Here is a 26,277-nt window from a genome sequence, read left to right as displayed (position 1 = left end):
ACCACCAAATGCGAATCTAAACATTCCATGAAAACAAAGTGAAGAGATCATCAGGTCATTAGCCCACCAAAACCCTACCTTCCACGCTTCTCACAAGGATCAGCATCTTTTCTTTTCTTCCTCTGATCCTTGATATCAAATCAGGAAATCACTCCCCTCTCTCGACTCTCTTCATCAAGGAATCCCTCATCCGCACATTGACCACACCACCAATACCGTACGCAGGAACAATCTTGCCCATGCGCGCAAAGCAACTAGGCACATAATCCCGACGAATCCGCGCCACACGTTCCGTCCAGCGCAGGCCACCGGCCGGCTGTCGGTTATACAAATCCAAACCGAGGAGGTGCATGGGCGTACTAGCGAACTGCATAGCAGCGGGACAGGCAAACTGCGCGATGCTGGATTTCATGGTTGAATTTGAAGCGATTAAGTCTGGGATTGAGGGTGCGATGAGGGCAGGGATATTGAAAGAAGCCCAGATTGTGATACTGTCGCGGAGACAGAAGAGGCCGTAGGAGACTTTAGGTATTTGGAGAGCTGGTGCTGCGGGTGCGGAAGGAGGGCGTGGGGCGCGCAGAGCGGAGCTGTACTTCCGCGCGACTAGGTTTGTGTTTATGGTGCTGTTTCTAGCTGGAGGTTCGGAGGGAGAGGCGCCGAACATTTTGGCGAAGCGCGCGTCTTTGTAAACGCATATCGTCATGTTCACTATTGTTGTTGCGAAGAACTTGGGGAGGCCTGTGTCTATGGCGTTGTAGGGCTGGTTGTGTGTTATTGATTTGGAGGTATCTATTGCGTTCGCTGTGAGGTAGGTCGAGGTGTATAGGGTGTAGATGAGGATGAATGGAGTGCTGAAGAAGAAGCCGCTGGGTCGAGCAACCATCGATCGGAGGCAGTTGTTGATTGTTTGGCCGATTGGGAAGCCTTTTGAGGCTTTCTCCATGATTGCACTAGGGGAATTAGTCTCACATTCGTAGCACATCAGAGCCGTGATAGTCACTTACCGGTCAATGATGGTGATCAATGGGCAGGTCAGCACGCCGGCTGTTGCTGCGCTAGCGACATCGACACCGAGTCGCTTGCCCAGGTCCTTGGTATTCCATATTGGCTTCGTTGTGGAGCGTTTGCTGGGGGCCTGTCCTTGACGTTCCTGACCCCGTTCCTGCTTTACAGTCGCCATTGTTAATATTGTATCTTGCACAGCAGCATCCCGATTTATGCTCATGTGATATGGATAGAGAATATATGCATTGAGTAAAGGAGTACACAAGATGTCAAATGAGACAAAATGAATTACAAATGCGAGATCTGAGAGATTATATCAATCAATCATCTCCCCCAGTTTCGGACGAGAATGACCCGGCCGCGACCCGGCGCCGGCTCTCCGATGCCGGCCCGATAGCTTATCGGCTAAACGCTGTTCCACTTGGTTATCTTGTATATGTTGTGTATGGAGTAATACAAGGGAGAGTATGGGTTTCGCTTCATTATACTCTTATTCTTATTTTGAAATCCCCCCCAACGCCAAATATCAAGATCCTGACTAAATATGTATCTAGCGAGCTTCAATACCCTCCATAGTGACATTGACCGCACCAGCTTGCACCAACTAAAAAGCAAAGTTAGCAGAAATCCAAAATTATGCAAGGGACATAATACATACCGCTCGCTGCAAGTCGTCAATCAGGTCATCCACATCCTCAATACCGACACACAACCGGATCAAGTCTTCAGGGAAAGCGCGATCCGCCCGCGTCTTGGCGTCAATGCTGGCATGACTCATACGACACGGCATACTGATCAGACTGTTGACGCAACCAAAGCTGACACTAATAGCCCAGATCTTGGCGCTCTCCACAATGCGCTCGCTGATGGCCGTGTCACCGGTCTCGAACGAGAGCACAGCACCGGCGCCCCGCGCCATGGAATTGTGAAGTTCATATTGCGGGTGGGACCGCAAGCCGGGGTATCGCACCTTGAAGCCAAGCGACTCAAGGAACTCGGCGATGCGCTGGGTATTGCTCTGCTGCTGTTCCATGCGGACCTTCAACGTCTTCACGCCACGCAGCAGCAGCCAAGAGTCGAACGGTGACAGGCCGCATCCCGAGGCGTTAATTGGGAAGTATAGACGCTCTCCAAGCTGCAGGTCGTTCACGGCAATGACACCGGCCATCAGGTCGTGGTGGCCGGAGAGGTATTTGGTGCCACTCTCGTAGACAACATCGGCACCGAAGTCTAGAGGGTTCAGGAGAAGGGGAGACATCATAGTGTTGTCCACAGAGACAATGCAGGCGGGGTTGGCTTCGTGAGCGGCAGTAGCAATCTTTCCGATATCGACGATCTTGATCAGGGGGTTTTGTTGGGGTCTCGAGCAGCACCATGGTTGTCTTCGAGCTCAGCACCTCCTGGACCTTCTCGGGCTGTGTGGTGTCGACATGGTGCACGATAATTCCGCCGTTGGTCGAGAGGTACTTAAGCAGACGGTTGGTGCCGCCGTAGAGGTCGTCCCCAGTGACCACCTCGTCACCGGGGCGAAGAAGTCTCGTAATCACATCTAAGGCTGCCATACCGGAGGACACCACCAGGGCGCGCTGTGCCGACATGATCTTGGCCAAGTGACGCTCAAGATGTGTGCGAGTGGGGTTACCAGACCGTGTGTAGTCATACTCTCCACCGCCAGCGTTGGAGGTTTGTTTGAAGGTAGCACTCTGTGTGATTTAGTATTGATCAGTACTTATGTGCAATTCTCGCCAGGGGTGGATCTATACCTGATAGATAGGAACACTGCTGGCATTGTATTGGTCACTCCCTTCGGTGAAGACCAGCTCGGTGGCGATATTGTACCGGCGACCGGTATGAGGACTGGATGGGGCAGGGGAAGGAGGAAGGTCATTGCCTGACAGGTCAACCTGAGGGAAACCCTTTTTTACACCGCTGGATGACCCCGAGGCAGCATTGGGAATTCCGGATCCTGAAGCCGACATCGCTGTAGCGGGGCAGAAAGATGGAATGTGTGTATGTGTATGTGTATAGAGAATAATTGAGGTTAATTCAAAACAAACAAAAGATGCGAATATGCCAGAAGTGTAGAAAAAGGATAATAGGAAACAAAATCCAAAAAGAAATAGAAGAAACAGAAGAAACAGAAGAATCCCGCAGTTCACATCTTCTTCCCCCGGACAAGCTCCAAGTCGCTGATTCGTCGAGCCACGGCCATTGCGAGCTCGTCATCCGCTAGTCCCAATTAGGCAAGTAAGTATGTGGATGAGTCAACATTGATATTCCAAGATAGTGACAGTCTGGGATTTATATGCTGGGGGTTTATAGTTGATTACATTATGTTTATCTATCTCACATTTATAGGAGATTGGTATATACATTTAGGGAGGGAACCCTTAATAGCTGTGGATATGGAGACTATGAACGTTGATATAAATGTTAATACGGAGTATAGCTTGTCTACATATATGTGGAGGTATGGTTACTTCCCAACCAAAATTCACTTCGGCCTTTCATATATTCTGAGCAAAGAGATACATGCATATTAATTGAAAAGTAAATTAGAGGCAATGCAACGCTCTTTTACAATATATATCGATGTATACTCTGGTGAAAGCCGCCAAGTCTCGTTAGTCATCCACTTGGACTTTCCAACCTTGGAAGGTTCAACATTTTTACTCTTCTCTGTCTATATCCATGGATATCCAATTGCACATACCCCTACAAAGCCCAGAATCTGGGATATAGAAAATATATCCTAGGCTCTTCAACGCCGTAGCCAGAGAGGAACCACAAAATGGTGGCAGAATCGGAAGCGGCATTCGCCTATCACGAACCTTCAATAATAACAGTCCTCAGCTACACCGGATTTCTTTTGACACTGAACATAGCCAATTCCTGCCTGGACAAGCTACTCTACTGTGGTTTAATCGGCCAACTCTTCATCGGTATCCTGTGGGGCACACCCGGGGCACAATGGTTCGGCCAAGAGACAGAACGAGTCATTCAGCAGATTGGGTATTTAGGCCTGATACTCCTGATTTACGAAGGTAAGGGTACCTTGTTCTCTACTCAGATGTGTTTGCTTATAATGACCAGGTGGTTTGTCAACCTCAATCAAATCCTTGAAAGCAAACATCCTCCTTTCCACAGCCGTCGCCATCACTGGAGTCTGTGCCCCAATGGGCTTGTCGTTCATTCTCAAGGAACTTGTGTCAGCGACATCTCTTCAATCCTTCGCTGCCGGTGCAGCCTTAAGCGCAACCAGTCTTGGCACCACATTTACCATTCTCTCGACCACGCAGTTGACAACTACGAGGCTCGGCACAGTCACCACTAGTGCTGCAATGCTAGATGATGTCGTGGGTCTAGTCATGGTTCAAATTATTTCCAACCTTGGCCGAAGTGCCGCCTCGTTCAGTGCTATAACTGTCATTCGGCCTGTTTTTGTTTCAATGGGGTTCGCTGTCGGTCTACTATTGCTGTGTGCATTCTGTTTACAGCCAGTATTGAAAAAATTGCTTGATTTTAAAGACAAGTTCCCAGCCTTTGTGGGGACTGCACAATTTGCTTTCCTTGCACAGACATGTGTTTTAGTTGGAATAGTGGCTGGTGCAACATATTCTGGAACTTCGAGTCTCTTTGCTGCCTACATTGCTGGTGTGATTGTCTCATGGTTTGATGGGCTGGTAGCCGAAGCCAAAACACCAATTCCTGTCTTTCAGTCTGAGGACTCCCAAGAACCGACTGGCAACCACCAAGGAAGCATACAGAATAGCAAGAACCGGCATGCCGAAGAGACGCCTTCGCCTGCACAACCTCGGGAAACAGAAATACCCCATCATGATACACCTACAGGCGAACTCATCTACAGCGAATATTATAAAGAGCCGGTGAACCGGATCCTTCTCCCTCTTTTCTTTGTGAGTCTTTCTATTCAATCCAAGTGAGTGACGTACTAACACCAGCAGGCATCCATCGGATTCGCAATCCCCATAACCAAAATGTTCTCAGGTCAGGTTATATGGCGTGGGATTATCTACGCCATGCTGATGGCAATTGGAAAAATGATCACAGGCCTATGGCTCGTTCGATTCTCTCCGAGCCCTGTGTCTGGTCTAGTCTCTACCGCTAAGAAACTATTTGCATACACTCATTCCTACTGTGCGAGTCCTCGGACTGCCAGCAAAAAGTCGAACCGAAACAATAAAGCCCCGCAAAGACCGGCGACTCAAGATGACAGTGCAAATGTTTCGACTCCGGATAATGTCAAAGATGAGTCTCAGTCGACGAGCAGATCTCCTGCGCCCACTTTCCGCCCTGATTCCCCCATATCCCTTCCCCCCAAACCAAAGTCACTGTACCCGTCTTCTATCCTGGGATTGGCAATGGTTGCCCGAGGCGAAGTGGGGTACCTCATTGCTTCAATTGCCGAAAGTCAGGGGATATTCTCCAATGAATCTTCCGAAGGACCGTCTGAGATCTATCTAGTGGTCATCTGGGCAATCTCGCTCTGCACATTGATCGGACCGATCTTGGTTGGAACCCTAGTCAGACGTGTAAAGAAGCTGCAACAGTCAAGGATGGATATGGGGTCTGATCCTTTAGGAGTTTGGGGCATTTAACTATCTCGGATACAGTGAGCGATGACCATGCTATACTGAAGCCCAAAACCGACACCATTGGTACATAGACAATAATTTTTCCTATATTAGTGACCTTACCGATCCTAGCATATACACAAACACAGCCGTTCAGCCACTCATTCCATAATGTCACCATTCTTAATACGAGTCATGGCGCTCCGGGGAATGGGATCCTTGTTGTCGAAAGCCGCCTTCCTGCGTTCCGCAGGAGTCCAAGACGTGATGTCCTTCGAATCACCGCCCAGACGCCCACCATTGGCCTTCTTCAGCTCTTTTAACACCTTTGCCCAACCCCAGGGATCATTGGCATTAGCTGTAGCCTCGGGAAGCTCAACCGTCTCACCAGACGACTCCTCGTAGCTGGGGTGGTTCAAGCCATGAATCTTGACATTGTGTTTGGCGGCATAAGCCTTGATCTTCGCATCATGGTCATCCATACCGTACTCTCCGACATCAACAATGAAGCGAATGAACAGACCCATGATGGCTCCAATGTTCTTTACCTCCGAGTCGGACTTGAACAGGTCATTTCGTTCCAGGGTAGAAAGCATAGTAAGGAACATTGTGACGAAGGCCATAAGCACCGCATTCACTCCCTCTCCGTCATCGCAGCTGTATATTGCACTCGTCAGCGTTTCTTCGCCTGTCAATATCCTACTCGGAGTCAGTGAGACAAACCCAAGCAACGGCCCGAGAGCATCCACTTGGAAATACAGCCCGGTCGCTTCACAGATACCCCACTGCATCTTCCAGTCACCATCGGCCTCGTCGAAATCCAAGAGGATGTTCTCCACTAGCTCCATAACGGCGTATCCAAAGAAGTCATTGTAGACATACATGCCGAAGTTATCCGGGTCGCGCACGGTAGTGCCGCGCTCCAGCGCAGTCCATTTAGCCATACCGGCGCTTGTGAAGATCCATTTTTCTCCTGGGTGCTCGGAAGCAGGTTTGAGGGTAGTGGCATCGTCCGCCTCCTGACATCAGAATCAGCTACCTAGATCAAAACAAGATCAAAATAGACTGGTGTAAGTCACTAACGGCATCATCTTTCTTCTTCTGCTCTATAAACTCTTCATCTTCCTCATCCTCATCCTCAGACTCATCTTTGTACCCCGTCTTCCAAGGCGCACGGCCCAGACAAATATAAGAAAAAGCCTTGACTTGGTCGCGGGTTTGCAATTTGAACCCCAAGTCTGCGTTTCGAGATACAGAGACTGGGGCCCATCGCTTGTCCAGTGCGCGCTTGGTTTCCATGTCTTCTTCAGGATTGCTTGCTGGGCCTTTGGACTTCTTCGCGGCACTACCGGCTGAGCCGGTTGTCTTTCTCTTAGGAGGCATAATGGAAGATGGTTAAATTGAATAAATGGAATGGATAAAAAGGAAAGGTCTAGTTATGAAATTGAAAAAGGTTGGGTTAATAGGTCCGGTGATGTCAGGGCCGATCAGGAGGTCACCTACTTTCTTATTTTCTTATTTTCTTATTTTAGTCTTGGTATGATGAGCAGAATAATACAAATAGGGTATAAGTAGTGAAGACGAGCAATTGGAATTTGTATATACTCCATCCTAACTCCCACTGGATGCCAGTCCATGAAGTTCCCCAACATGACCCAAGACAGAGAAAAACAGAATATTGAAGACATACGAAAATAACAAAAGACTTGCCAACCTCACCAGGATATCCATAAACCAGACCGTCCGTAAAGACGGGACAGACGAAAGAATCCCACAACGCCGCAGCCGAACCCCCTATACCCAAAAGCAATCCATTTTGAGACTGGAAAAAAAAGTAAAGCTCCCAAAGATGACAGTATATACCAGCGTAAATTAGATAGAATCTTTAAAGGGACCCCCGGGTGTACTTCGTACTCCAAAGCCCCCAAGTCCACCTTCGACAGAAAAACTGTGCGTAACAGCATAAACATGAAGTGTAACATACTCCGGATCGCGATTGTTTATGCCGCCAGATCCCCGAAACCGCCGTTGATGCCGAAGAATTGGAACCTGTTGCGCGTCAGCAAAAGAATATCATTTAAGGAGAAAAACCGTGAACAGCACAAGTTCTTGGGAGACGTACCAGTCCTCGACGTTCAACGTCGTTGGCGCGGTCGGCCCGCTGCGGGAACTACTACTCCAGGTATCATTATCCTGGCTAGCAGCGTCCATCGCGGCTCCACTCATAGTGCCATCGAGACCGTGCATGGGTGGCCAGGCTTGCTGATGCTGGCCCTCCATGCCAAACATCTGCTGTGGCGGGTTAGGATGCATCCCCATCGCGCCCGGCAGCCCTGACATTATCGGCGGGCTACCGTGGGAGATAGACATGCTACGGCCAGAGACGGGCTGCGGCTGGTTGCTCATCATAGGACTAGGGCGCGAAGCCATTCCCGCGGGCATCTGTGATGGGATCTGGAGGGACGGGTCGACTGCGCCGGGCTGGGGTGGCGATGTCAACTCCGGGAAGAAGGCGGTGCCGTCTGGGAAGAGCTGGTCGGGCTGGAAGTTCTCCCAGAGAGAGGGGGAGAGGTTGGGAGAGGTGCGGGTTACTAGGAAGAAGTCGGGGGGTGTAGCAGGGAGAGAGAATTGGCCGTTGAACGGTGTTGTAGGCCTGGTGTTGGCTCGGGAATTACCCGTGCCAGTCATCGGATCGTGAGGACCGCGGTGAGCGTTTGGTGATTGTTGGCCGGGAAGGGGTTGGTTCAATTCCCGGGAGGGTGTGACAGCGGGTGTCTGGGGCCGGGAGCGCTCGTATGAGACAGGGGGTGTAGGCCCGCCACCATTTGGCATGCCGATATCCATGTCATCAAATTTGCGCTTCGGGGGGTCATGCCTCTTTGAGGAAGACGATTCTCCGTGGCGCGTGCGCTGATGTCTCCGGCCTGCAGCCTTCTGGAGTCGCTCTTCCAACACTTTGTTTCCGAGGATAGACTCGAATAGCGTGTTCACCATCTTCGCCACCAGCCAGACCTTTGATACATCCTTGAGGGCTAGCATGCAAACATTGATTCTTTCCTGGCAGGTGGCCACAATTGAAGGAACCGAGGAACGCATTTGGTAAACGTGCATGATCAAGGCGGAGAATAGACTGTAGACAATGAAAGCAGGCGTGTATCGGATCTCCCCGTGCGCCTGTAGGTTCTCAACGATAGAGGTAATCATGCCTGCAGCTTGGAAGGCAATTGTTCGCGATGGATAAGCCATTTCCTCGACCCTGTAGTTATTGGGTGCGGATGAGGCAGGCGGCATGTGAGCCCTGTGGAGAAGACAGAGCGTGGTGTAGTAATTCGAGTGCAAGAGAGCCGCCCAGAAATGATGCCGAGAGCGTTGCCAGCATACTTCTTTGGGACAGTTCTGCAGCCAATCGGCGAGCGCCATATCCGAGTGGGTGAGATCCATTGCATTCATTCGCCGTGACTTTGAAGCCACAGAGTACTGCTGGGACAGAACCAAGCCCATGATCTCGCACAGCTTGACATACTGCAGGAAGAACTGGACATGGACAGGGTCTGCTGGGTATTCGGCGACAATGTCGAGCTCATCCTCGATGAAATCGTCTTCCGTCACCATCTCTACATCTGAGTCATCTGTATTGATCCCAATGGGCCGTCCCAGTGCAACAGCGACAGAGCGATCCCGGGTGAACAAGGTCCACCAGATTCTTTTCCAGAGTCTTTTGTCTGGTTTGTTAAGTTGGGACATTTCGACGCTGCGGTGCATTCCAGAGCCCTGCGCTACCACCATAGCGACCCGTGTCCAGTAGAAGACGTTCTTGGTGACGTCTGTGACTAGTCAGAAAGGCCATTAGGATAGATTGGCATAGATTGTGAACTTACCTTCCGGTCCCTCCCAGTACCAACCCAAAAGCACTAACGCCTGCACGATTGTGACACGGTCATCCTCATAGTTAGCATCGTAAAGCGCCTTAGCACGCTTGTAAAAGGTCATAGCCGCAGGGGTTGTCGAGCCATTCGCATCCATAAGCTGCTGGTTAGTGCAGACTCTCGATCCTGCCAGCAGAATCGCCTGCAGCAGTAGCAACGATGGCGGGTTTTTAGGGTCACGGTAGTGACGCATGAAGCGGCTCTTGTTGATAATCGGCACGACGGGAGCCACCCATTTGAAATAGGCGTCGACCAACTCATCACACAGCGGTTTGGGCGGGAGCAGGAACGCCCCCCGCTGGTGCAAGATATCAATTTCCAAATTGTCTAGGTCCGTCAATCGGGCGCGGGATCCTCTAATATTCGGTGGGAGCGGGTAGTGCACGACATCCGCTGTTCCATGGCGGTCTTGAACCAGGAGAGACAGATTCGACGACTCGCCCAAGTACGCCACTCGGCCGGCCTCTTTTATCGGAGCACGAGCAAACTTGGGCTTCATGAATTGGGCATAGGCGTTGTTGGCTGAAGCTTGTTGGGCGGCCTCAGCCTCGGAAAGGGAAGTATTAGGCATGCCGTCGACGCCCATGAGGTTGTTCCGGTATCCGAAGGCATTGCTCTTTTCATCCGAGTCGGAATTTTTGTCCTTCTTTTCCCTGGACGCAGAGACCGAGCCAGATGCGGAATCCGCTGCCTCGGTGCTCGTGGGTCGGAAGTGGGCAACTGCAGCGTCGACGATCGAGGAGGCAGTTTGCGGTGGACTGTCATCATACCGAGTATCGTCCTTGTTCTTGTTTTGATTGTTCTTTTTTCTTTTCGGAGAGGGGATCTTGCACTCGATAGAGAAGGCGACACAATTGGTGCAAGGCACCCCGAGACTGGCTGCGTCACATCGAACCTAGGCGACAGGAACGGTTAGAGGGGAAAAAGACGACGACCAAAAGCAAACTCACCTTGCGAGCATGACATGTCTAATTGGGTCGAAAAGAAAAACATCAGCTACTTTTTTTTCCAAATCCAAGAAGGGGAAGAGAGAGGATGTATCGCGATAAGGAACTGAGCCGAGGTGCGTTGAGAACCTCGGCCCCAGAGTCGCGTCTCCCTAAAAATCCAGACGTACCTCGCACGCGCGTGATGCACGTTGTCTAAGATTAGATAAAAAGAATTAGCAAGCGTATAAAAATGCTTAACTTGAAGATTTTCCCTTCAGGCACAGGGGAAGCGAAAAGCCGAAAAAAACCCTGTCCCTCATCTTTGCGCCCGCACACTTCCCCCGCGACAAATCCGTTTATCAGACCAGAACATCATGTCGGCAATATCCCAATAAAACCAAACAGCAGAACAGCAAACAGCAGAACAGCAAACAGCAGAACATGAGAAAGAACTGGCTTACCTTCTGAAACTCAGCGGTTGGCCTTGTGGACCATTGCGCACCGTAATGCCCGAAGTCCCCGTCGAGCCCGCGTTGCTCGGAGCCGGGCTGGTGTGGTTGTCCGATAGCTGGTCGGTGTGGAATTCAGTGGTACTCATGGCCACACAATCTCTCCATCCAGGAATTCAGACTCGAGTCGGAGGATTGGGGAGGATGCGCGCTCGGAGGGGAAGGGGAAGGGGAAGCGATATGATATAAAGGGTGCCAGGCCCACGGGAGTACGTACGGGGTACAGAGTAATAAAGAGGGCAAGAAAGGGGATCTTGAACACGGCAAAGACGCCACGCGACCAAGAAAACAGAATAGAAAATCAGCAAGAAAAAGTACCGGGGGAGGGGGAAGAGGGAGGAATATCAAAGTTGGGGTGAAGTTGGTTGTGGCAATATCAATTTCCTGGTGGAGTTCCCATTTGGTCAGCATTTGATAGTTAGGCATGCATTGGGATTTACATTGGAATTTATAGACAGTATTTTTATATATTCTTATATACGTATCTCTGATTCTTATAATATTATGAGATCAAATATTCTTCATATCATTGCCCGTCCATTTCCTGCCTTCCACGTTGTCTACTACATAAAAGATGAAAAGGGGTAAAGGTAACCCTAAGAACCCAGTACTAAACAGCCCATATGGCGCAGGGGTTCACACCGGACCCTTATTGACTAAGCGCTAACGCGGTCCACGGGTGTATGTAAAAGCCACCAAATAGTTATGCATTGTTGGAACCTGTTGGAACGGGGACCACAAAAAGATGGAGAGATCGACGGATGGGGGTGGAAGACCGAAGGTAGCAGCTGCTGGAATGCTTCTTTGCAGTAAACAGGAACACCGTACAACATATTCTATGTATCAGGAAGCCTAGGAGAAGCACAATAATATACTCTATCCAGTATAACTCTTGAAGCTCCAATCCTCGATCCCCAATTGCCAATCGTTTCCAGACATCCCGGACGCTAAACCGGCCTACCCTAATTAGGCCCACCGCGTGGAAATACCATTGCTTCAGCCTCTATTCGGGCTCGGGGGGATCGTCCCGAGTGAAAGATTGGTCTTTGGGTCTCTGGGTCACGACGCGAAAGGCTCCAGATCCTGCATTAGCTCCACGCCTCCAATCCTGGGTAAAATGACCACGGCCAGAGCCTACCGCCACGCGGGAGGAGGATGTGGAGGTGTAGGGAAGTTGACAGGGTATACTCCCATGTCGGGGATTACTCTCTGGGCTGAACTCGGAGACAATATTCGGACAAGGACCATATTAGCGGGATGTGCGGATGTATATGCAGTGTGACCTGCTGATGCTCACTGGCCACTGCTTAATGTATACTTGTATAGGAGGTTCCCAGAGTAAGCTTGAGGTGGTGTTTTTCTTTTTCTTTTTCCTTCTTACAAGATATGACACGTGCTAGTGTTCTGTTTCATACATAGTAATCTGAAAGGTACTCCGTGTAGATGTAGATCGTTACAACCGATCCAAACTCAACATCAAAGTCAAACGGTGAGATTGCGGGGGAGAAAAGAAAAGACGGGGACGAAAAAGACTAGGGAAGAAGCTGCGGGGGGAAACCTCATCTGAGCTACTCCGTACTCCGTACAATATACAGAATCAAGAATGGATGTTCTTCAGAGCGACAAAACCTGAGTCTGGGCAAGCTTGTGATGCCTCGGTAACTTTGAGCTTCGACCAATGAGAGAGCCCCGTCTTTTTCCGTTTGCGCCACTCTCAGATGCGAGAGGATAACACGTAAAGAACACTCAGGTGGTTTCCTTTACTCTTTTATTAGGTTCGCCGGGCTTCCCCGGCAAGAAACGGTTGTGCCTTGGATATTCGTAGAATTGCGGACCAGGAGTAAATGAAAGCCCGTCAACGAGACACAGTTTATGCAAGTGAAATCGTAGCGAATGTAAATCAAATCTCATAAAGCAGGGTTCTCTGAATTAGTGCCTTCTATAGACAGGCGGGTCATGAAATAAAATACATGGTAAAGACTAATTAAAGATGAATATAGCCCGATCTATGCAGGTGATGGCATGTGGGCAAAGAGTCCCTATGTGTGTATTATACTAGTTTCATATCCAACTACGACCACCCATTCTTTCCTGATTTGCCCTTGCCCTTGCCCTTTGACTTGAGTTTGGACTGCTTGGACCCATTGGACTGGGGCTTCTTCGGTTCCTTGAGGTCCTCGTGGCCACACTCTGTGACTTCTTCGATAGTCTGGACCACGGCAGCCCCAACAGCGGCCACTGTGGGGGCGAAGTCCACACCGCTGACAAATTGCTCGCTGAGGAATTCCAGACCAGCCACGAAGGTGCAAAGGGCGCTTGCAATACAGAAATGGCTAATGGTCATGCCGATGTCAAGCCACGAGCCCTCGTCACGCACCATGAAGAAGAAGTTGAGGGTCATAATGTCTGAGATGGCCATAACAACCATGAAGAGTGCACTTGGGGGTACCTCCAGGCGGCGGTTAAGAATACCCAGATTGGCACTGATGATGGCGAAGGGGATGAGGATTTGGAGAATCAACAGTGCACCCTGGGCGAAGGGATCAAAGACGGGGACAAGGCGGCGCACGCTGTCGAGGGAGAAGGTGGAGATCGACGCCACATTGCCAGTGCTAAAGAACGCCGATTGCAGGAGGAAAAAGAAGAAGAGTGCCACGCGCACGTCAGAGAGAGTAAGGGCACGGTAGTAGAAAGTTTCACCGTTGACGGTCGTTACGCCAGGGTTATTAAGCTTCTTCAAGTCGCCCGCGCCGTGGACATAAATGGCATGTTCCAGGCGAACCCATGTCACAATGGTCATGCAGAAAACAAAGTAGAACAACCCTTCCCATGAGATTGTGAGAATGATAAAAGTTGGCGAGAAAGTCAAGAAGATGATCATAAGCCGGTGCAGATAGTGACTGTTCGGATACAGACGGTGGAAGAATGGAAGCGTCAGGGAAGCCACTGAGATTGGGTTAGCATTTCTTGGTGAAGACACATCCTGTGGTCCTAGGACACTGCTCGGTTAATTTACCTAGAACAACCCATCCAACTACAATGTTTCCAAAAGGCAGGCCTTGGCGGGCCTGGAGAGAGATCACAGATGATCTAGTGACGATGACAGCAAGCAGAACCATGCCGAGCTGAATTCCCATGATGATCCGCGAGCCAATACGACCAATGGCATTTGGTTCTTTGGATTCCGGGTCACGGTGCCCAATGATAGCATCCTCAAACAGCAAATACAAGATGCCAGTGAGGAACATGAGCAAACCGCCATATGTGCTGCGAACAGATTAGCCACGTGGAAATGGTTGTTGTGAAAAGGAATCTTACATTGTATCAAGGTTTTCGACCTTGATTACTGGCAGAAGGGTGAAGGAACTCATCAAACCGCAGCCAAGAGCCCAAGTCGCAGACAATAACGCATGACTGCGAATGAAGCTAAAGCCATGAATAACAGGCCACAATGCACCCAGGGCAAAGCAGACGGTGAAGATTTCGCGGTGGAAATATGATTGAACCATTGCCTCCATCACACCGAGGAACGCCAGTAGCTGGAGTCCAAACTTGAGGTATCCAGTGAAGGAGCGCACATGGCCCAATACAATCTGACGACCGGCAATCAGAGCCTTGCGGCGTGCAAAAACCTCTTCCCAGAAATAAACCGGGAAGAATGCATAGAAGTAATAGCGCCAGGATGAGCCCTGGTAAAGGAAGACTGAGAACAAGGCGACCAGGATAGAGGAGAATAATGAGATACTCGCTGTCGTCCGGTGGGAGTCTGACGATCCATGCAAGACGTGCAGATCAATAACCGTGGTCAGCGCATACGCGATCCAACCCAGGTATCCAACAGAGACAATGGTCCGCAAGAATAGCCAGTCATAGGTTTGTAGGTAGCGCAAACCCTCAAGAGCAACGCGAAGAAGCTCGGCAGACGCTGCAATAGCTTCCTCGTGGTCACCGCTGGATATGAATGCCTCGATTCTTGCTAGTCTGCCTTCAATCGAGTTCTCGTGGTAGCCCGATAGAGGCTCATAAGGCACATACCGGATCACCGCGTCCCTCTTTTGCCCTTCTTTGACGCGGTACATCTCGAGAACCGCCTGCGTGTTGGCGAGAGCGGCCAACGCCTTTTCTTCTGGGCTCGCATTGAGGTAGTCCAGCGGCAATTGACCAACAGAGTTGACGGGGAAGTCAAGACCCACTAGGTAGGCCATGAGCGCGGCAACATCGGCCTGTGCCACATCGTGTCGGCGAACCTGGTCGAATCCCCAATCAGCCGAGAAACCATCTTCATGACCCGCAGCAATTCCGCCAGCGGAGAGCTGGGGCCGCGCGACGCCAGATCCCCAGGCAACCAACGGTGTCCGCGTGTTGTCCGGATGACCATCACCATGGCTGCCCGTGTCACTCATACCATGGTCTGCGGTGAACACGAACGCCGTTTTATCATCTCCGTAGAAATCCTCTACTAACTTCGTGACGGCCTGGACTCCTTGATCCACCACCTTGATGTTATGTAGGTACTCGTTCGAGTAAGGACGGAAAGAGTGACCAGTGGTATCCAGTCCCAGCAGGTGGAGGAAGAACACCAATTTGTCGTCCCGCAGTTTCCGGTCCAATTCCGGGTCAGTCTTTGCCGATTCGAAGAGGTCATGGACCTTGGAGAAGACCCACGTATCCAGGTGCGTCGCATCGACAGTGAAGTCCTCCGCTTCTTCGCTGTACATTTCCGCATCGACCCTACCGGGCACGGCGCCCTCCTTGAACATCGGCAGAATATCAGGACTGCCCCAGCTCCAAGTGTGTCTGCTCTTGTTGAACACGCTGTCAAAATTCACAGGGTTCAGCTTCCACCCCGTGGTGACAGCGGACACATCCTCATAGAGGCCTGCGATAAGCGCAACATGGCCTGGTCGTGATTCGGTTGGGACGCGAGTGTGCGAGACACCGAATGTTCCGTGGGAGAGGACTTTCGAGCGGATAAAGGGAGACAGGCGAATCAACTCGTTGTTTTCTGGATCGGCGTCCGGGGATGGGTCTGGGAAAGCTTGGAAGGCCTTGTCGGCCCGTAGGCCGTCGGCGACAAAGAGGACGAGACGTTTGGCGGGTGCTGGTGCTCCGGAAGATCGTTCGACACCATATGGTCGCATGCCACTAACAATTGGACTGACAAAGTAGATGTCAAAGATCGAGTATGTATAGATCAAGTGGAAGACCACTGCGAGGGCAAGAAACCCAACGCGGCCGAGACGCGCCATGATCTATGTCTCCTAGATATTCAGTGTTAAAAGAGTGGAAGTGGTCCACTGCCACAAAGAAAGGTAGGGAAATTCACCAAAAAAAAGGAGATACGAAGGTCACAACACGTCAACCCGTCAACCTTCTGGGACGCATTGAGGAACTTGGCGGTGAGAGCCAATCACAGGTCTCCCTTTGTTTACTCTACTTACAACTTTCCAGGTTATCCTTTGGCATTTATTTTCCAGTCGAAGCTCTACACTATCTTTAAGGGTTAGAGAAATGCACCTTGACTTGAAATCTATTGAATACAGTGAGGTAGAAAGACATGTGGCCGTCATATAATGGGGGGTTTCTACCTCCTTTGAGTGGCTTGGAGATAAAAGGGGATATAGTAAAGAAGATAGTATCTCGCCAGGTAGCATGCCAATTCAAAGCCGAACATCAAGACAATTAATGGTCTATGGATCAATACTCTGGAGAAAATGGATGGCAGCGAGGCGAGAACTTGAGGTGCCTTGCAATTGATTTGTTGTTTGAGGACCTCGCGAAGCGTGTTTCACTGAGCGAAGGGCCCGCTGACAGACGTTTACCACTACGTACAAAGTAGGCATAACTAAGGGGGCAAGAGTTTTGTAAGCTCGTAAGGTGGCCCCGGGGACTTGTTGAAATTGATGCGATTGACGATTGAAGCAACATGACATTCCCAGTCCCGAACAAACTCTCTAAAAATGAACAGACACCTAAAAAAACACCCAAGACCGATATAAGTATCAGTACTGCTATTGCGCTGGAAGAGACCGCCGCTTTGTGAGAGCATCAATGACTCGCGTATAAAACTTGGCCGCTTGTCCGCGGACGAAGGTGATGTCCACGGTCAAGAAGTCTGGTAGCAAGTTGACCAGGTCGCGATCGCGGTTGGGGTCTAAATGGGGCAGGTATTGGAATTCAGTTTTGTCGTAATCAGCCGAGGCCTTTGGCACAACAAGATGGAAGTGAAGTGCTGCAAGGAGGTTAGAAAAATGCCATGAATTACTTGGAAATGGAGCAACTTACTTCCGTTGATTCCAGTCTGGATACAATCGTACAGGTAATCTAACTCTCTGTTCTTGACGTCGCGAACGATCAATCCTGTTAGATCGCTGTATAGATCCTCTTTTAGTTGGGCGAGCTGGGAGGCCTGTGCCGCTTCGGCGGTTGCAGCTGCGTTAGCACGGTTGGCCGCACCACCCTTGATGGTATTGCCAGGGACCTTTGCAGCCCCCTCGAGACTCGCAGCTGTGTTCCGCGCCGCAGCGAGCTTGGTCTGTAAAGCTTTGACTTCAGACTGGGCAGACGCAAGCTGTGCTTGGGCCTCATCGGCACCAGATTTAAGTCGAGCCAATTCATCATCACGGTCTTTGAGTTGCTTCTGGAGCCCACGGCTTTGCAGTCCTAGCTTTCGCTGAGCATCCAGTTCGGCCTTGAGCGAAGCGACCAATTCATTCGATGCTGAAGAAGTATCAATTGACCTGCCCTAGTGGCTATAAGACAACAGAAGAGCATACCTTTAGTAACAGTCTCACTTTGCTTTCGCAGTTTCTCCATGTTGGTATTGGCTTCGACAATCCCAATCTCCCGTAGGTTACGGTATTTACTCTCCAAGGCGTCGTGCTTCTTGGTCAGTTCACCCAGCCTGCGCCTCAGCTCTGGATCTCCGCCCTGCTCGGAGCCGGTGCCTCCAAGCTTGCGTTTACGAGGAGAAGACTCCTGTGGGTTGTGTAACATGGATAACCGGGAGCGAGCGTTCTTCACGGGGGACATCAATTTGCGGTTATAGGCTGGTTCATCGTGAATAATAGTCTCATCTACGAGCTCCGCTGCGGGTTGCTCGTTCTGTTGAGAATCTTCGACTTCGGGTTCCTTTACTCCCCGGCTCGCTGCACGAGCAAGAGGGCTCAGGTCCGCTTGCTCCGTGTGAGTCTCCTGAAAACTAACGTGTTGAGAACCGCTCGGGGTAAACTCAAATTCACCATCTGTTTGGAGCTGTATGCTGACCGCACGAGGTCGTCCTCGACTGGATGCTGGGGCAGCCTTTGCAGCCTTGGGCGGTTGCTTTTTTGTATTCCTTGAGGCAAGCGGTTTTTCATTCTCCTGGTTGTCTGCATCTTCCTGTTCTGGTACCATAGCCTCCGTCTCGGTTTCCTGCACAGGCGTTTCAGTGTCTTGCGCTGCACGGCTGCTTCCTCTGGGTCGTCCTCGGCGGACGGGCTTCTTGTTTGCAGGGGGTTCCGGTTCAGCCACAGATACAGCTGCTTGCTGCTTTCTTGTTCGAGTAACAGGTCTGGTAGGTCTGGTAGGTTGGGTCTCAGTCACATTCTCGTTTGAGGTACGCGGTCGGCCTCTTCTTTTTTTGGCAGGAGGCTCGTGATTTTCCTGTGTTTCTGTCGCTGCGACTTGCATGATGTCCTCATCATCTGAGCCTAGTAGACCAGATAGTTTGGGAGGAGCTTTCCGTTTGGGCATTGTGCAGGTGTACCTAAGTATAACTGTTTGATGACAATTGCATACTCGCGGGACACGCGCCGACAACAACACCCCCAACACCGCCTTCTCCGCCTTACGACATGTGATTTGGCATTCCCCCGAGTCCCGCGCCACAAGCTGCCCGAATGATCTTCGGCGACTCGGCTGTCTTGTTTTAATCCTAGTGGACTTCAAACTTACCTTTATTTATCCTTAATTTTCGCTTTCGCTTAGGGTTTTTTCTTATTTGCGCCATCACCTCACTCTACCTAATCATTCCCTTATCGCCATGGCTTCAGCCGGTGGCCGAAGATGGCAGCAGTTCTTCCAAGAAATGGTGATGGTTGCAGGCACTGTGAGAAACTTCCTGTTTCAGATAAGACAGAATGTTTCTAACACTACTATAGTCTGCGTCCGCGTATTTCCTTATTCGTTACCTTCTGTCACGCCTTGATTTCGACCCAGAGAGCCAGAAGAAGGAGGAACAACGACAGAAGTCTGCTGCTATCATACGTCGATTGGAAGGCGGGAATGAATCAGATGATGAGGCTCCACGGAAAGGTGGCAAGCGTGAGAAAGGGCAACGAAAGAGAGAGCTCACCTTGAACCAATACGAACAAGCCATCGCGATGGATGTTGTTGCGCCAGAGGATATCCCAGTATCATTTGAAGACATCGGAGGACTTGATGAAATCATCGAGGAGTTGAAGGAATCGGTCATTTACCCATTGACCATGCCTCATCTTTACGCTTCCACATCGTCTTTGTTGACCGCGCCCTCTGGGGTCCTCTTATACGGTCCGCCTGGCTGCGGAAAGACCATGCTTGCCAAAGCTTTAGCATCAGAGAGTGGAGCATGCTTCATCAACCTGCACATCTCCACGTTGACAGAGAAGTGGTACGGCGACTCTAATAAATTGGTCAATGCAGTATTCTCGCTTGCGCGCAAGTTGCAACCTGCCATCGTTTTCATTGATGAGATAGATGCTGTTCTTGGAACCCGACGAAGTGGTGAACATGAGGCAAGTGGTATGGTGAAGGCAGAGTTCATGACTCATTGGGACGGTCTTACGTCGGCAAATTCGACGGGAGAGCCCCAGCGGATTGTTGTCCTAGGGGCGACCAACCGCATTCAAGACATTGATGAGGCCATTCTTCGCAGAATGCCCAAGAAGTTCCCCGTGACCCTTCCTCCGGTTGCCCAGCGCCTTCGTATTCTCAGCCTGATTCTCAAAGACACGAAAGTTGATCGCGATAATTTCGATCTGCACTATCTGGTTAAGACTATGGCCGGTATGTCTGGTAGCGATATCAAGGAAGCATGCCGAGACGCAGCGATGGTTCCCGTGCGGGAGCTTATTCGGGCAAGAAAGGCCAGCGGGATGCAAATGGATGCAGTGGATCCCAAAGAAGTCCGAGGTCTTCGTACGGAAGATTTTTTCTCTCGTGCGGGTGGTATCAAGGTCATTCCCCAGCCAGCTCCGTTGTCCACCCCAATCGGCAAAGTCTCCGAGAAGGAAGATGGAGACTGGAGTACTGCGTCTGAAGCCACATCAGAAGCTGAGACTCGACACTCTGTGATGGCTGAGCCGCCAGAGTAAATGTGAGACACTTTTGGTCGCCCTGTTGATATTTATTCTCACCTTGTCCCGCAGCGCGAAGACTTGGCGTAATCTACTGGAAATGCCGGACCCTGAATCAGTGAATGGCTATTTTGTTCTAGTAAGGCCGGCTTGTTGATAGAATTTCTACGTCATATGTACAATGGGTTCAGATACAACGATCTAATACAAATCTTGCTCTTTAATTGTGTTCGTATTGTTCTATTTGATCGAATTTTATATACGTGCGGAGAAGGTACAGTAGATTATCCTCGGGGCCGACAAAGTACCGGGTACACAGAATAGGTGGCCTTGACCGGGGAACATCATGTACCGCTACTTTGCCGAGCGGCCAAGTCACCTGCCCCAGAACAAACTTGGTGCATTTGCAGTAGCTTGAGCGTTCTAATCCCTTGTACTCTGTACTTCATCTGTACAGACAAATAGAAAACAATCCAATATCCTAATTCTTGTAGTTCTTTGTGGACCATTGTCCTGCTTTAATTACTCCGCGTTCAAAAGGGTGCGGGTCGTTATCGTCAGGCCTCCTTAGCCTCCTATCGCCTATCCTCCCTCACCACACTCTCTTGTTTCCCATACCTTTTCAAAGGTTTCGCTGTTGTAACTCTTTTATATTTTGGAGGGACACCTCAATATATGATCAAACGTATCCTGCTGTGCTCCCAGTCAAAAGGCCACGAATGCAAGTCCGGGGGTGGATGACGAATGGGTCTCTCCTAGATCAACTCTGATGGCAACTGGTGCCTTGGCGGTACACATTTCTAAGGGGGCTTTTATTTTGCATCCTTAGACCCATTTGCTGGATTCACAGGAATGAGTTCTCAAAATAGCTTTGCCAATGCTTCCCCAAGCTCGAACACGCTCAGCGCAAGCACAACTTCAACCTCTACGGTTCGATCGCGCCCTCGCCCTCGCCGCTTAGTTTCATTCATGGACGACGAAGACGACAGCAATAATGCTACAAATTACTCCTACCAGGACGATGCCCGACCATCTGCCTCGGGATTGTCAACGACCCTTGCGCCCTCCGAGGGTGGAATGACTCGATCCCGGGGAGCGACCCCCTCGCCATTGTCATCCCGTGGAGCGTCACCACTTCCGACGAGGCACCCATCACGCGCGACCGAATCGATTAATCGTGACAATCGCAGTGGGCCAACATCGTTTGCCTGGAGTGGGCCATCAAAGGCCTCATCGTCGGGAGGTGCAGCGGACTTTCTGGACTCCTCGTGGTCCTCTCTCCAAAGCCTGGCATCTTCAGTACTAGGGAGTGATGCTGGACGAGTCACTCCGAGTAACGCGACAAAGACACACACGCGAAGGAAGCCATCTCGGTCTGACGTATATATTAAGAGTGCTCCCAGGTCGACGTGGGGTCCGTCGGCACCGGCCACTCCGCAGTTCGGAACTGGGACAAAGGAGGAGCGACAGGCTCTAGTACAGGCCAAAAAGAGAGAAGCCTTGCTCCTCGCTGATAGTGATCCGATCGCAAGCCGTACGCTCCCTCACAAAAGACGCGACTCCGGCGACATTTCATATCAAGCGTCCGAGCCGGAGCACGATGAAGACGCTCTGGCCTATATCCACAAAGTGCAACCCGCAGACACTATCACCGGCGTGACGATCAAATATGGCTGTCAGGCTGCCGTTTTTCGAAAGGCGAATGGTTTCTGGCCCAACGACAACATTCAGAGCAGAAACACTGTTCTTCTACCCGTCGATGCATGCTCTGTGAAAGGTCGGCCTGTTCCCAAGAAGCCTGTAGATCTTTTGAGCAACAACGATGAAGACCCTAGCGATAGCTCGATAGCCCCCACGGCTGCCTCTACCGATGACACTTTAACTGAACAGGACACGTCTGCAACCGCGTCTGGGGCGGATAGCAACCATGCTTGGAAGCATGAATCGTGGGTTCACATGGATGGGTTCCCCGGACCAGTGGAAATTGGCCGTGTTCCTCGAAGAGCATTGGGATTCTTTCCGCGTACGCGTCGAAAATCTGTATCTTATTCAGATGCAGAACCTCCCGACTTATACCGAGAAACAGTCACTCCTCCGTCGCCTACCCGTTCGCCAGCTCCACCTTCATCCTTTGGCATACTGCCACGAACTCGACCAAATGGCGATCATCCCAAACCCAAAACTACACACCCCAGCCGTTTTCAGCATCGCCGCCAGCGCAGTAGTATCCAGCTGTCTGGCACGGGGGTGGGAACACTTGACCCCACCTCGACTGGCCCAGGGCCTGCGTTAGATGGGTTCACCCGATTCTTCGCGCAGCATATACCGAATCTCGCACTTCCACAACCTCCGGACAATGGCCGGACAGCTTCTTTTGACTCTGCATCCAGTATCACATCCAATGCATCGACTGGCCTCGAGAACATTGGCGGGGCTTTTGAAGGTTGGGTTCGAAAGGTAGCGACGCGCGCCAAGGCCGGTATCAATGAGCTGCAGCAAGGACCATCTACGCAGCAGGGTAGCAGCAGGGGTCGTAATATGTGGCGGATGGATGACCTAATTGAGCTTGATGATGGGATGGTGGATAGCCGGAATTCCCCCAGCCCGTTAAAGGGTGCATCGCGGAGGTCCGAGTTACAGGGTACCTCATCCTCATCCTCATCTAACAGATACAACAGCCCATCGGTGGTAGCAGCGAGCAGGTCTCGTGCGACTGGATTTGGTTCGGGCTCCAGTTCTTCTGCCTATGGCGAGCGGGTCAAGGATGATTAACGTGTTTGGATTTTCAAGCGTACATAATAAGAGTCTCCGCGTGTGTGTATTCTTCGGAGTTCAAGATTTTTGCATTTCTTTTCTTCATCCAACTTTCTTTCCCCTGAGCGGCTTGGTGGTTTTGTTTCCACTTTAGCGTTGCCATTTCCAATCCCAGGTCACACCATTTGGGCATTGGAGCGTCGCATGCATGAGGAGTTTTTGGATATGACAGGGTCAATCTCGGATGCTATCTCGCCATTCGCATACAGCTCATTGACCCGATGAATTATTCGGCCAACGCCTCAAATGGCCAGGCTGTTGCGTGACGGATCTGTGCTGCTTTGGGCTGAACAGTACCATTTCCCCTTTTCATCCCTTCTATTCGTCATGTTCGATGTACAATATCCTCAACGCTCTTATTGCTACTGCGGCGCCTTTTCCCCATGTTACACCGGGACTTCAGCCTGATGCTCTATATAGAACAACATTTTCCAAATAGACTACTCGCTCTGCTGTGATATGCGTCGAGCTTCTTTTCGTCTTATATTGCTGTATTAAAGGAATCTTCAGACTACTCCTATAGGGGTATAGCTCAGTGCTGACACTGAGAAGACCAAACACTCCACTCTTGGCCCGGATGTTCACTTTATTTTCCCACCTATGAGCGCCCAGGAGCCAAAGATCACAGCTCATCCCCAATGATAGACGAGTTGTTTATAGTGGGGTTACTTAAATTGTCATCCAATTTCCCGGGAAAGGGGATGTTTAATTCTCCATGGTTTGGATTTGAGGATCTACTTTGTAGGCAAATTGGCAGCTAATGAACTATATAAGAAGACCTTGGCCGTTTTGACTCTTGCCCGTCCAGTTAGAGTTCCCCTCGAACTTCGAACATGTGGTCGGTGACAAGAACTTCGATACTCCTTTCAACCTTGTTCCTCTTCATTTCCGGAGCAACAGCCAACCCTCTCTCATCAAAACCAACAGGGACCAAAGCGAAACCCGCAACAGCAACCCTATCAACAAGCAACAAGACCCCAAAGACTATCTTTGTGGGCCGCTCTCTTCCAGAGTTCAACCAGGATCTCTTCCTGGGCATCAAGTATGCCGATGAGCCAATCCGCTTCACACCAGCAGAGCTCAAGAGCGCCTATGCATCCAAAGATAGTAATTCCGGACCTTATAATCAATCCCTAGGAGGACTCGGCACTACTTCCAAGTCGGTGTACTACAACGCTACAGAGTACGGCTACGACTGTCCTGGCTATGGATCTGATACCACCAGCATGGTTAACAAGGGTCTTATCACTTTGAATGAAGACTGTTTGAACTTGAATATAATCCGACCTAATACCGACGGGAGTCATGGATTGCTTCCAGTTATGATCTGGATTTTCGGTGGTGGGTGGTCACAGGGCGCTACTGCGGATCCGAGGTATGTTGGTCGAGAAATGTAGAGCTAGGTATGAATATTCATGCCCAGCAAGGATGCTGGTTGGTTATGGTTAACCTTGTGCTATACCGTCTGCAGGTATAATATGAGTTATATCGTTGAACAGAGCGTATTGAACGACAAGCCAGTCCTGGGTGTTTCTATCAACTACCGTCTGGCGGCATTCGGATTCCTTGACTCGGAGGAAGTCAGGGTAATGTCACTATATACAGCAGCGTCTCCTCGATACTAACTTGGATTCCAGGCCGAAGGAAACACCAATCTAGCACTGCGTGACCAGCGCACGGCTATGCGCTGGGTGAAGAAGAATATCAAAGCATTCGGTGGTGATCCAAGCAAGATTACTATCTGGGGCGAGTCCGCGTGAGTCGCAGGAAATAAAATTTTCGGTATACCAGATGCTTATTCTCGGATAAACAGTGGTGCATATAGTGTCGGGGCCCACCTGGTGACCAACAATGGCGATAATGAGGGTCTTTTTAGAGCTGGTTAGCCCACTCCTACCATTTGTCTCTTACACCAGACTAAGCTCGACTAGCAATCCTGGATTCTGGAAGTGCCGTGGGGCCCCCATACAACGGAACAGAATGGCACCAGCCAATGTACAACCGAATCGTCGAGAGAACCGGGTAAGTCAATGTTGAACAAGTTTCTATCAACGGAAGCTGATATACTAACTCAGATGCACCAATTCGACGAACACCCTACAATGTCTCCGCGAGCTGCCCTACGAAGCCTTATACAGCCATGCAAACGAGGGTCTAGAATGGTTTGCTACTATCGATGGCTCATTCATAGCCCAGTATCCGCAAATCAGCTACAAAGAAGGCAAATTGACCCGAGTGCCTATTTTATTAGGGACAAATACCGACGAGGGCACCAGTTTCGGGACGACAGGCACAAACACCGATGAGGATTGTATCAATGAATTGACTAGTAAGTGCTGTGCATAACATGTTTACGGCCACATATCATGACATCGTGCTAAGCGAGTACCGCAGCATCCAAGCGCTGGGTCCTCAACAGTTCCCAGGCTACCGAGCTGCTATCCTATTACCCCAATATCCCCGCCATCGGCTGCCCCTATGGCTGGGGCAACACCACTTGGCCCTCGCTGGGACTCATGTATAAGCGCTACGCATCAATTGCCGGGGATATAACCATGGCAGCGCCACGACGCATGTTAGCACAACGGATGGCAACCTTCAGCGACAATGTGTATTCATACAGATGGGACGTGGCGGCGTTGAACAGCTCAACAACGATCGGGGTGCAACATTTTGCAGAGGTAACTATAACCCACCTGGTCTTGGAAACTACCTAAGCCTCTGATCTGGAAGATGAACTGACGCTTGTATCCGGCTACACAGATCCCTTTCGTCTTTGCAAATCCAGTACAGACAATCACGCTGCTAGGATCCGACCCCGCGCGCTTGGAACTGGGACAGATGGCAGCGCGGATGTGGACGTCATTCGTGGCAGACCTAGATCCCAATGGACATGGTGGTTAGTAGAACATGCGTGCGGCTTGATTGTATTGCCTGGAAGCTGACTGCGTCATAGTGTCTGATATTGCTAAATGGCCCAAGTATTCGTCCCGCACGGCGAATTTTGTTTTCCGCTTACCCCAAAATGAGAGTTATATCGAGGCCGACACGTACCGTGCGGACGGGATGGATTATATCAATAGTATCGCGCGGTGATATGGAGGTGGACGCAAGCTAGGCTATGAGAATCTACAGTGTGTGGAAACGAATGCAGGCATGTACTAGTCCATTTGACTTTCTTC

General features: G+C 50.5%; 10 protein-coding genes across 10 annotated transcripts; 4 read left to right on the top strand and 6 right to left on the bottom strand.

Annotated features, from left to right (window-relative positions):
• Positions 1–148: 148 nt before the first annotated feature.
• Positions 149–1,225, bottom strand: N7525_003564 (uncharacterized protein; the record flags this gene model as incomplete). Its single annotated transcript, XM_002558989.2, has 2 exons — positions 149–950; positions 1,005–1,225. The coding sequence occupies 2 exons, from the start codon at positions 1,223–1,225 to the stop codon at positions 149–151; spliced, it is 1,023 nt and encodes a 340-aa protein (XP_002559035.2).
• A 330-nt stretch (positions 1,226–1,555) lies between these two features.
• On the bottom strand, positions 1,556–2,984 carry N7525_003563 (cystathionine beta-lyase STR3; the record flags this gene model as incomplete). Its single annotated transcript, XM_061212744.1, has 4 exons — positions 1,556–1,609; positions 1,664–2,341; positions 2,379–2,708; positions 2,769–2,984. The coding sequence occupies 4 exons, from the start codon at positions 2,982–2,984 to the stop codon at positions 1,556–1,558; spliced, it is 1,278 nt and encodes a 425-aa protein (XP_061069765.1).
• Positions 2,985–3,796: 812 nt separating this feature from the next.
• N7525_003562 (cation:proton antiporter) lies at positions 3,797–5,624 on the top strand (the record flags this gene model as incomplete). Its single annotated transcript, XM_002558991.1, has 3 exons — positions 3,797–4,049; positions 4,099–4,922; positions 4,971–5,624. 3 exons carry the CDS (start codon positions 3,797–3,799, stop codon positions 5,622–5,624), a joined length of 1,731 nt encoding a protein of 576 aa, XP_002559037.1.
• Positions 5,625–5,761: 137 nt separating this feature from the next.
• Positions 5,762–6,983, bottom strand: N7525_003561 (uncharacterized protein; the record flags this gene model as incomplete). The annotated part of the gene is made up of 2 exons (XM_002558992.1): positions 5,762–6,619; positions 6,684–6,983. The coding sequence occupies 2 exons, from the start codon at positions 6,981–6,983 to the stop codon at positions 5,762–5,764; spliced, it is 1,158 nt and encodes a 385-aa protein (XP_002559038.1).
• Positions 6,984–7,600: 617 nt separating this feature from the next.
• On the bottom strand, positions 7,601–11,053 carry farA (CeGAL family transcription factor; the record flags this gene model as incomplete). Its single annotated transcript, XM_061212743.1, has 6 exons — positions 7,601–7,649; positions 7,723–9,424; positions 9,479–10,421; positions 10,477–10,494; positions 10,644–10,668; positions 10,917–11,053. 6 exons carry the CDS (start codon positions 11,051–11,053, stop codon positions 7,601–7,603), a joined length of 2,874 nt encoding a protein of 957 aa, XP_061069764.1.
• Positions 11,054–13,035: 1,982 nt separating this feature from the next.
• Positions 13,036–16,213, bottom strand: N7525_003559 (mannose-ethanolamine phosphotransferase MCD4; the record flags this gene model as incomplete). The annotated part of the gene is made up of 3 exons (XM_002558994.1): positions 13,036–13,910; positions 13,981–14,231; positions 14,283–16,213. The coding sequence occupies 3 exons, from the start codon at positions 16,211–16,213 to the stop codon at positions 13,036–13,038; spliced, it is 3,057 nt and encodes a 1,018-aa protein (XP_002559040.1).
• Positions 16,214–16,975: 762 nt separating this feature from the next.
• Positions 16,976–18,698, bottom strand: N7525_003558 (putative chromosome segregation protein (Pcs1); the record flags this gene model as incomplete). Its single annotated transcript, XM_002558995.1, has 3 exons — positions 16,976–17,196; positions 17,250–17,684; positions 17,741–18,698. 3 exons carry the CDS (start codon positions 18,696–18,698, stop codon positions 16,976–16,978), a joined length of 1,614 nt encoding a protein of 537 aa, XP_002559041.1.
• Positions 18,699–18,987: 289 nt separating this feature from the next.
• Positions 18,988–20,299, top strand: N7525_003557 (protein-degrading AAA family ATPase MSP1; the record flags this gene model as incomplete). Its single annotated transcript, XM_002558996.1, has 2 exons — positions 18,988–19,053; positions 19,106–20,299. The coding sequence occupies 2 exons, from the start codon at positions 18,988–18,990 to the stop codon at positions 20,297–20,299; spliced, it is 1,260 nt and encodes a 419-aa protein (XP_002559042.1).
• An 834-nt stretch (positions 20,300–21,133) lies between these two features.
• N7525_003556 (putative LysM domain protein) lies at positions 21,134–23,053 on the top strand (the record flags this gene model as incomplete). The annotated part of the gene is made up of 1 exon (XM_002558997.1): positions 21,134–23,053. The coding sequence occupies one exon, from the start codon at positions 21,134–21,136 to the stop codon at positions 23,051–23,053; it is 1,920 nt and encodes a 639-aa protein (XP_002559043.1).
• Positions 23,054–23,928: 875 nt separating this feature from the next.
• Positions 23,929–26,191, top strand: N7525_003555 (putative triacylglycerol lipase (LipA); the record flags this gene model as incomplete). The annotated part of the gene is made up of 9 exons (XM_002558998.2): positions 23,929–24,470; positions 24,567–24,681; positions 24,733–24,851; positions 24,909–24,976; positions 25,027–25,117; positions 25,171–25,424; positions 25,490–25,776; positions 25,859–25,994; positions 26,052–26,191. The coding sequence occupies 9 exons, from the start codon at positions 23,929–23,931 to the stop codon at positions 26,189–26,191; spliced, it is 1,752 nt and encodes a 583-aa protein (XP_002559044.2).
• Positions 26,192–26,277: the final 86 nt, after the last annotated feature.

Source organism: Penicillium rubens, assembly GCF_028828025.1.
Source record: "Penicillium rubens strain IBT 27055 chromosome Unknown utg000002l_segment0_segment0, whole genome shotgun sequence".
In the NCBI taxonomy this organism is placed as follows: Eukaryota; Fungi; Ascomycota; class Eurotiomycetes; order Eurotiales; family Aspergillaceae; genus Penicillium; species Penicillium rubens.
The sequence above is the reverse complement of the archived record's forward strand: the minus strand, read 5'-3'. Positions and strand labels throughout refer to the sequence as shown.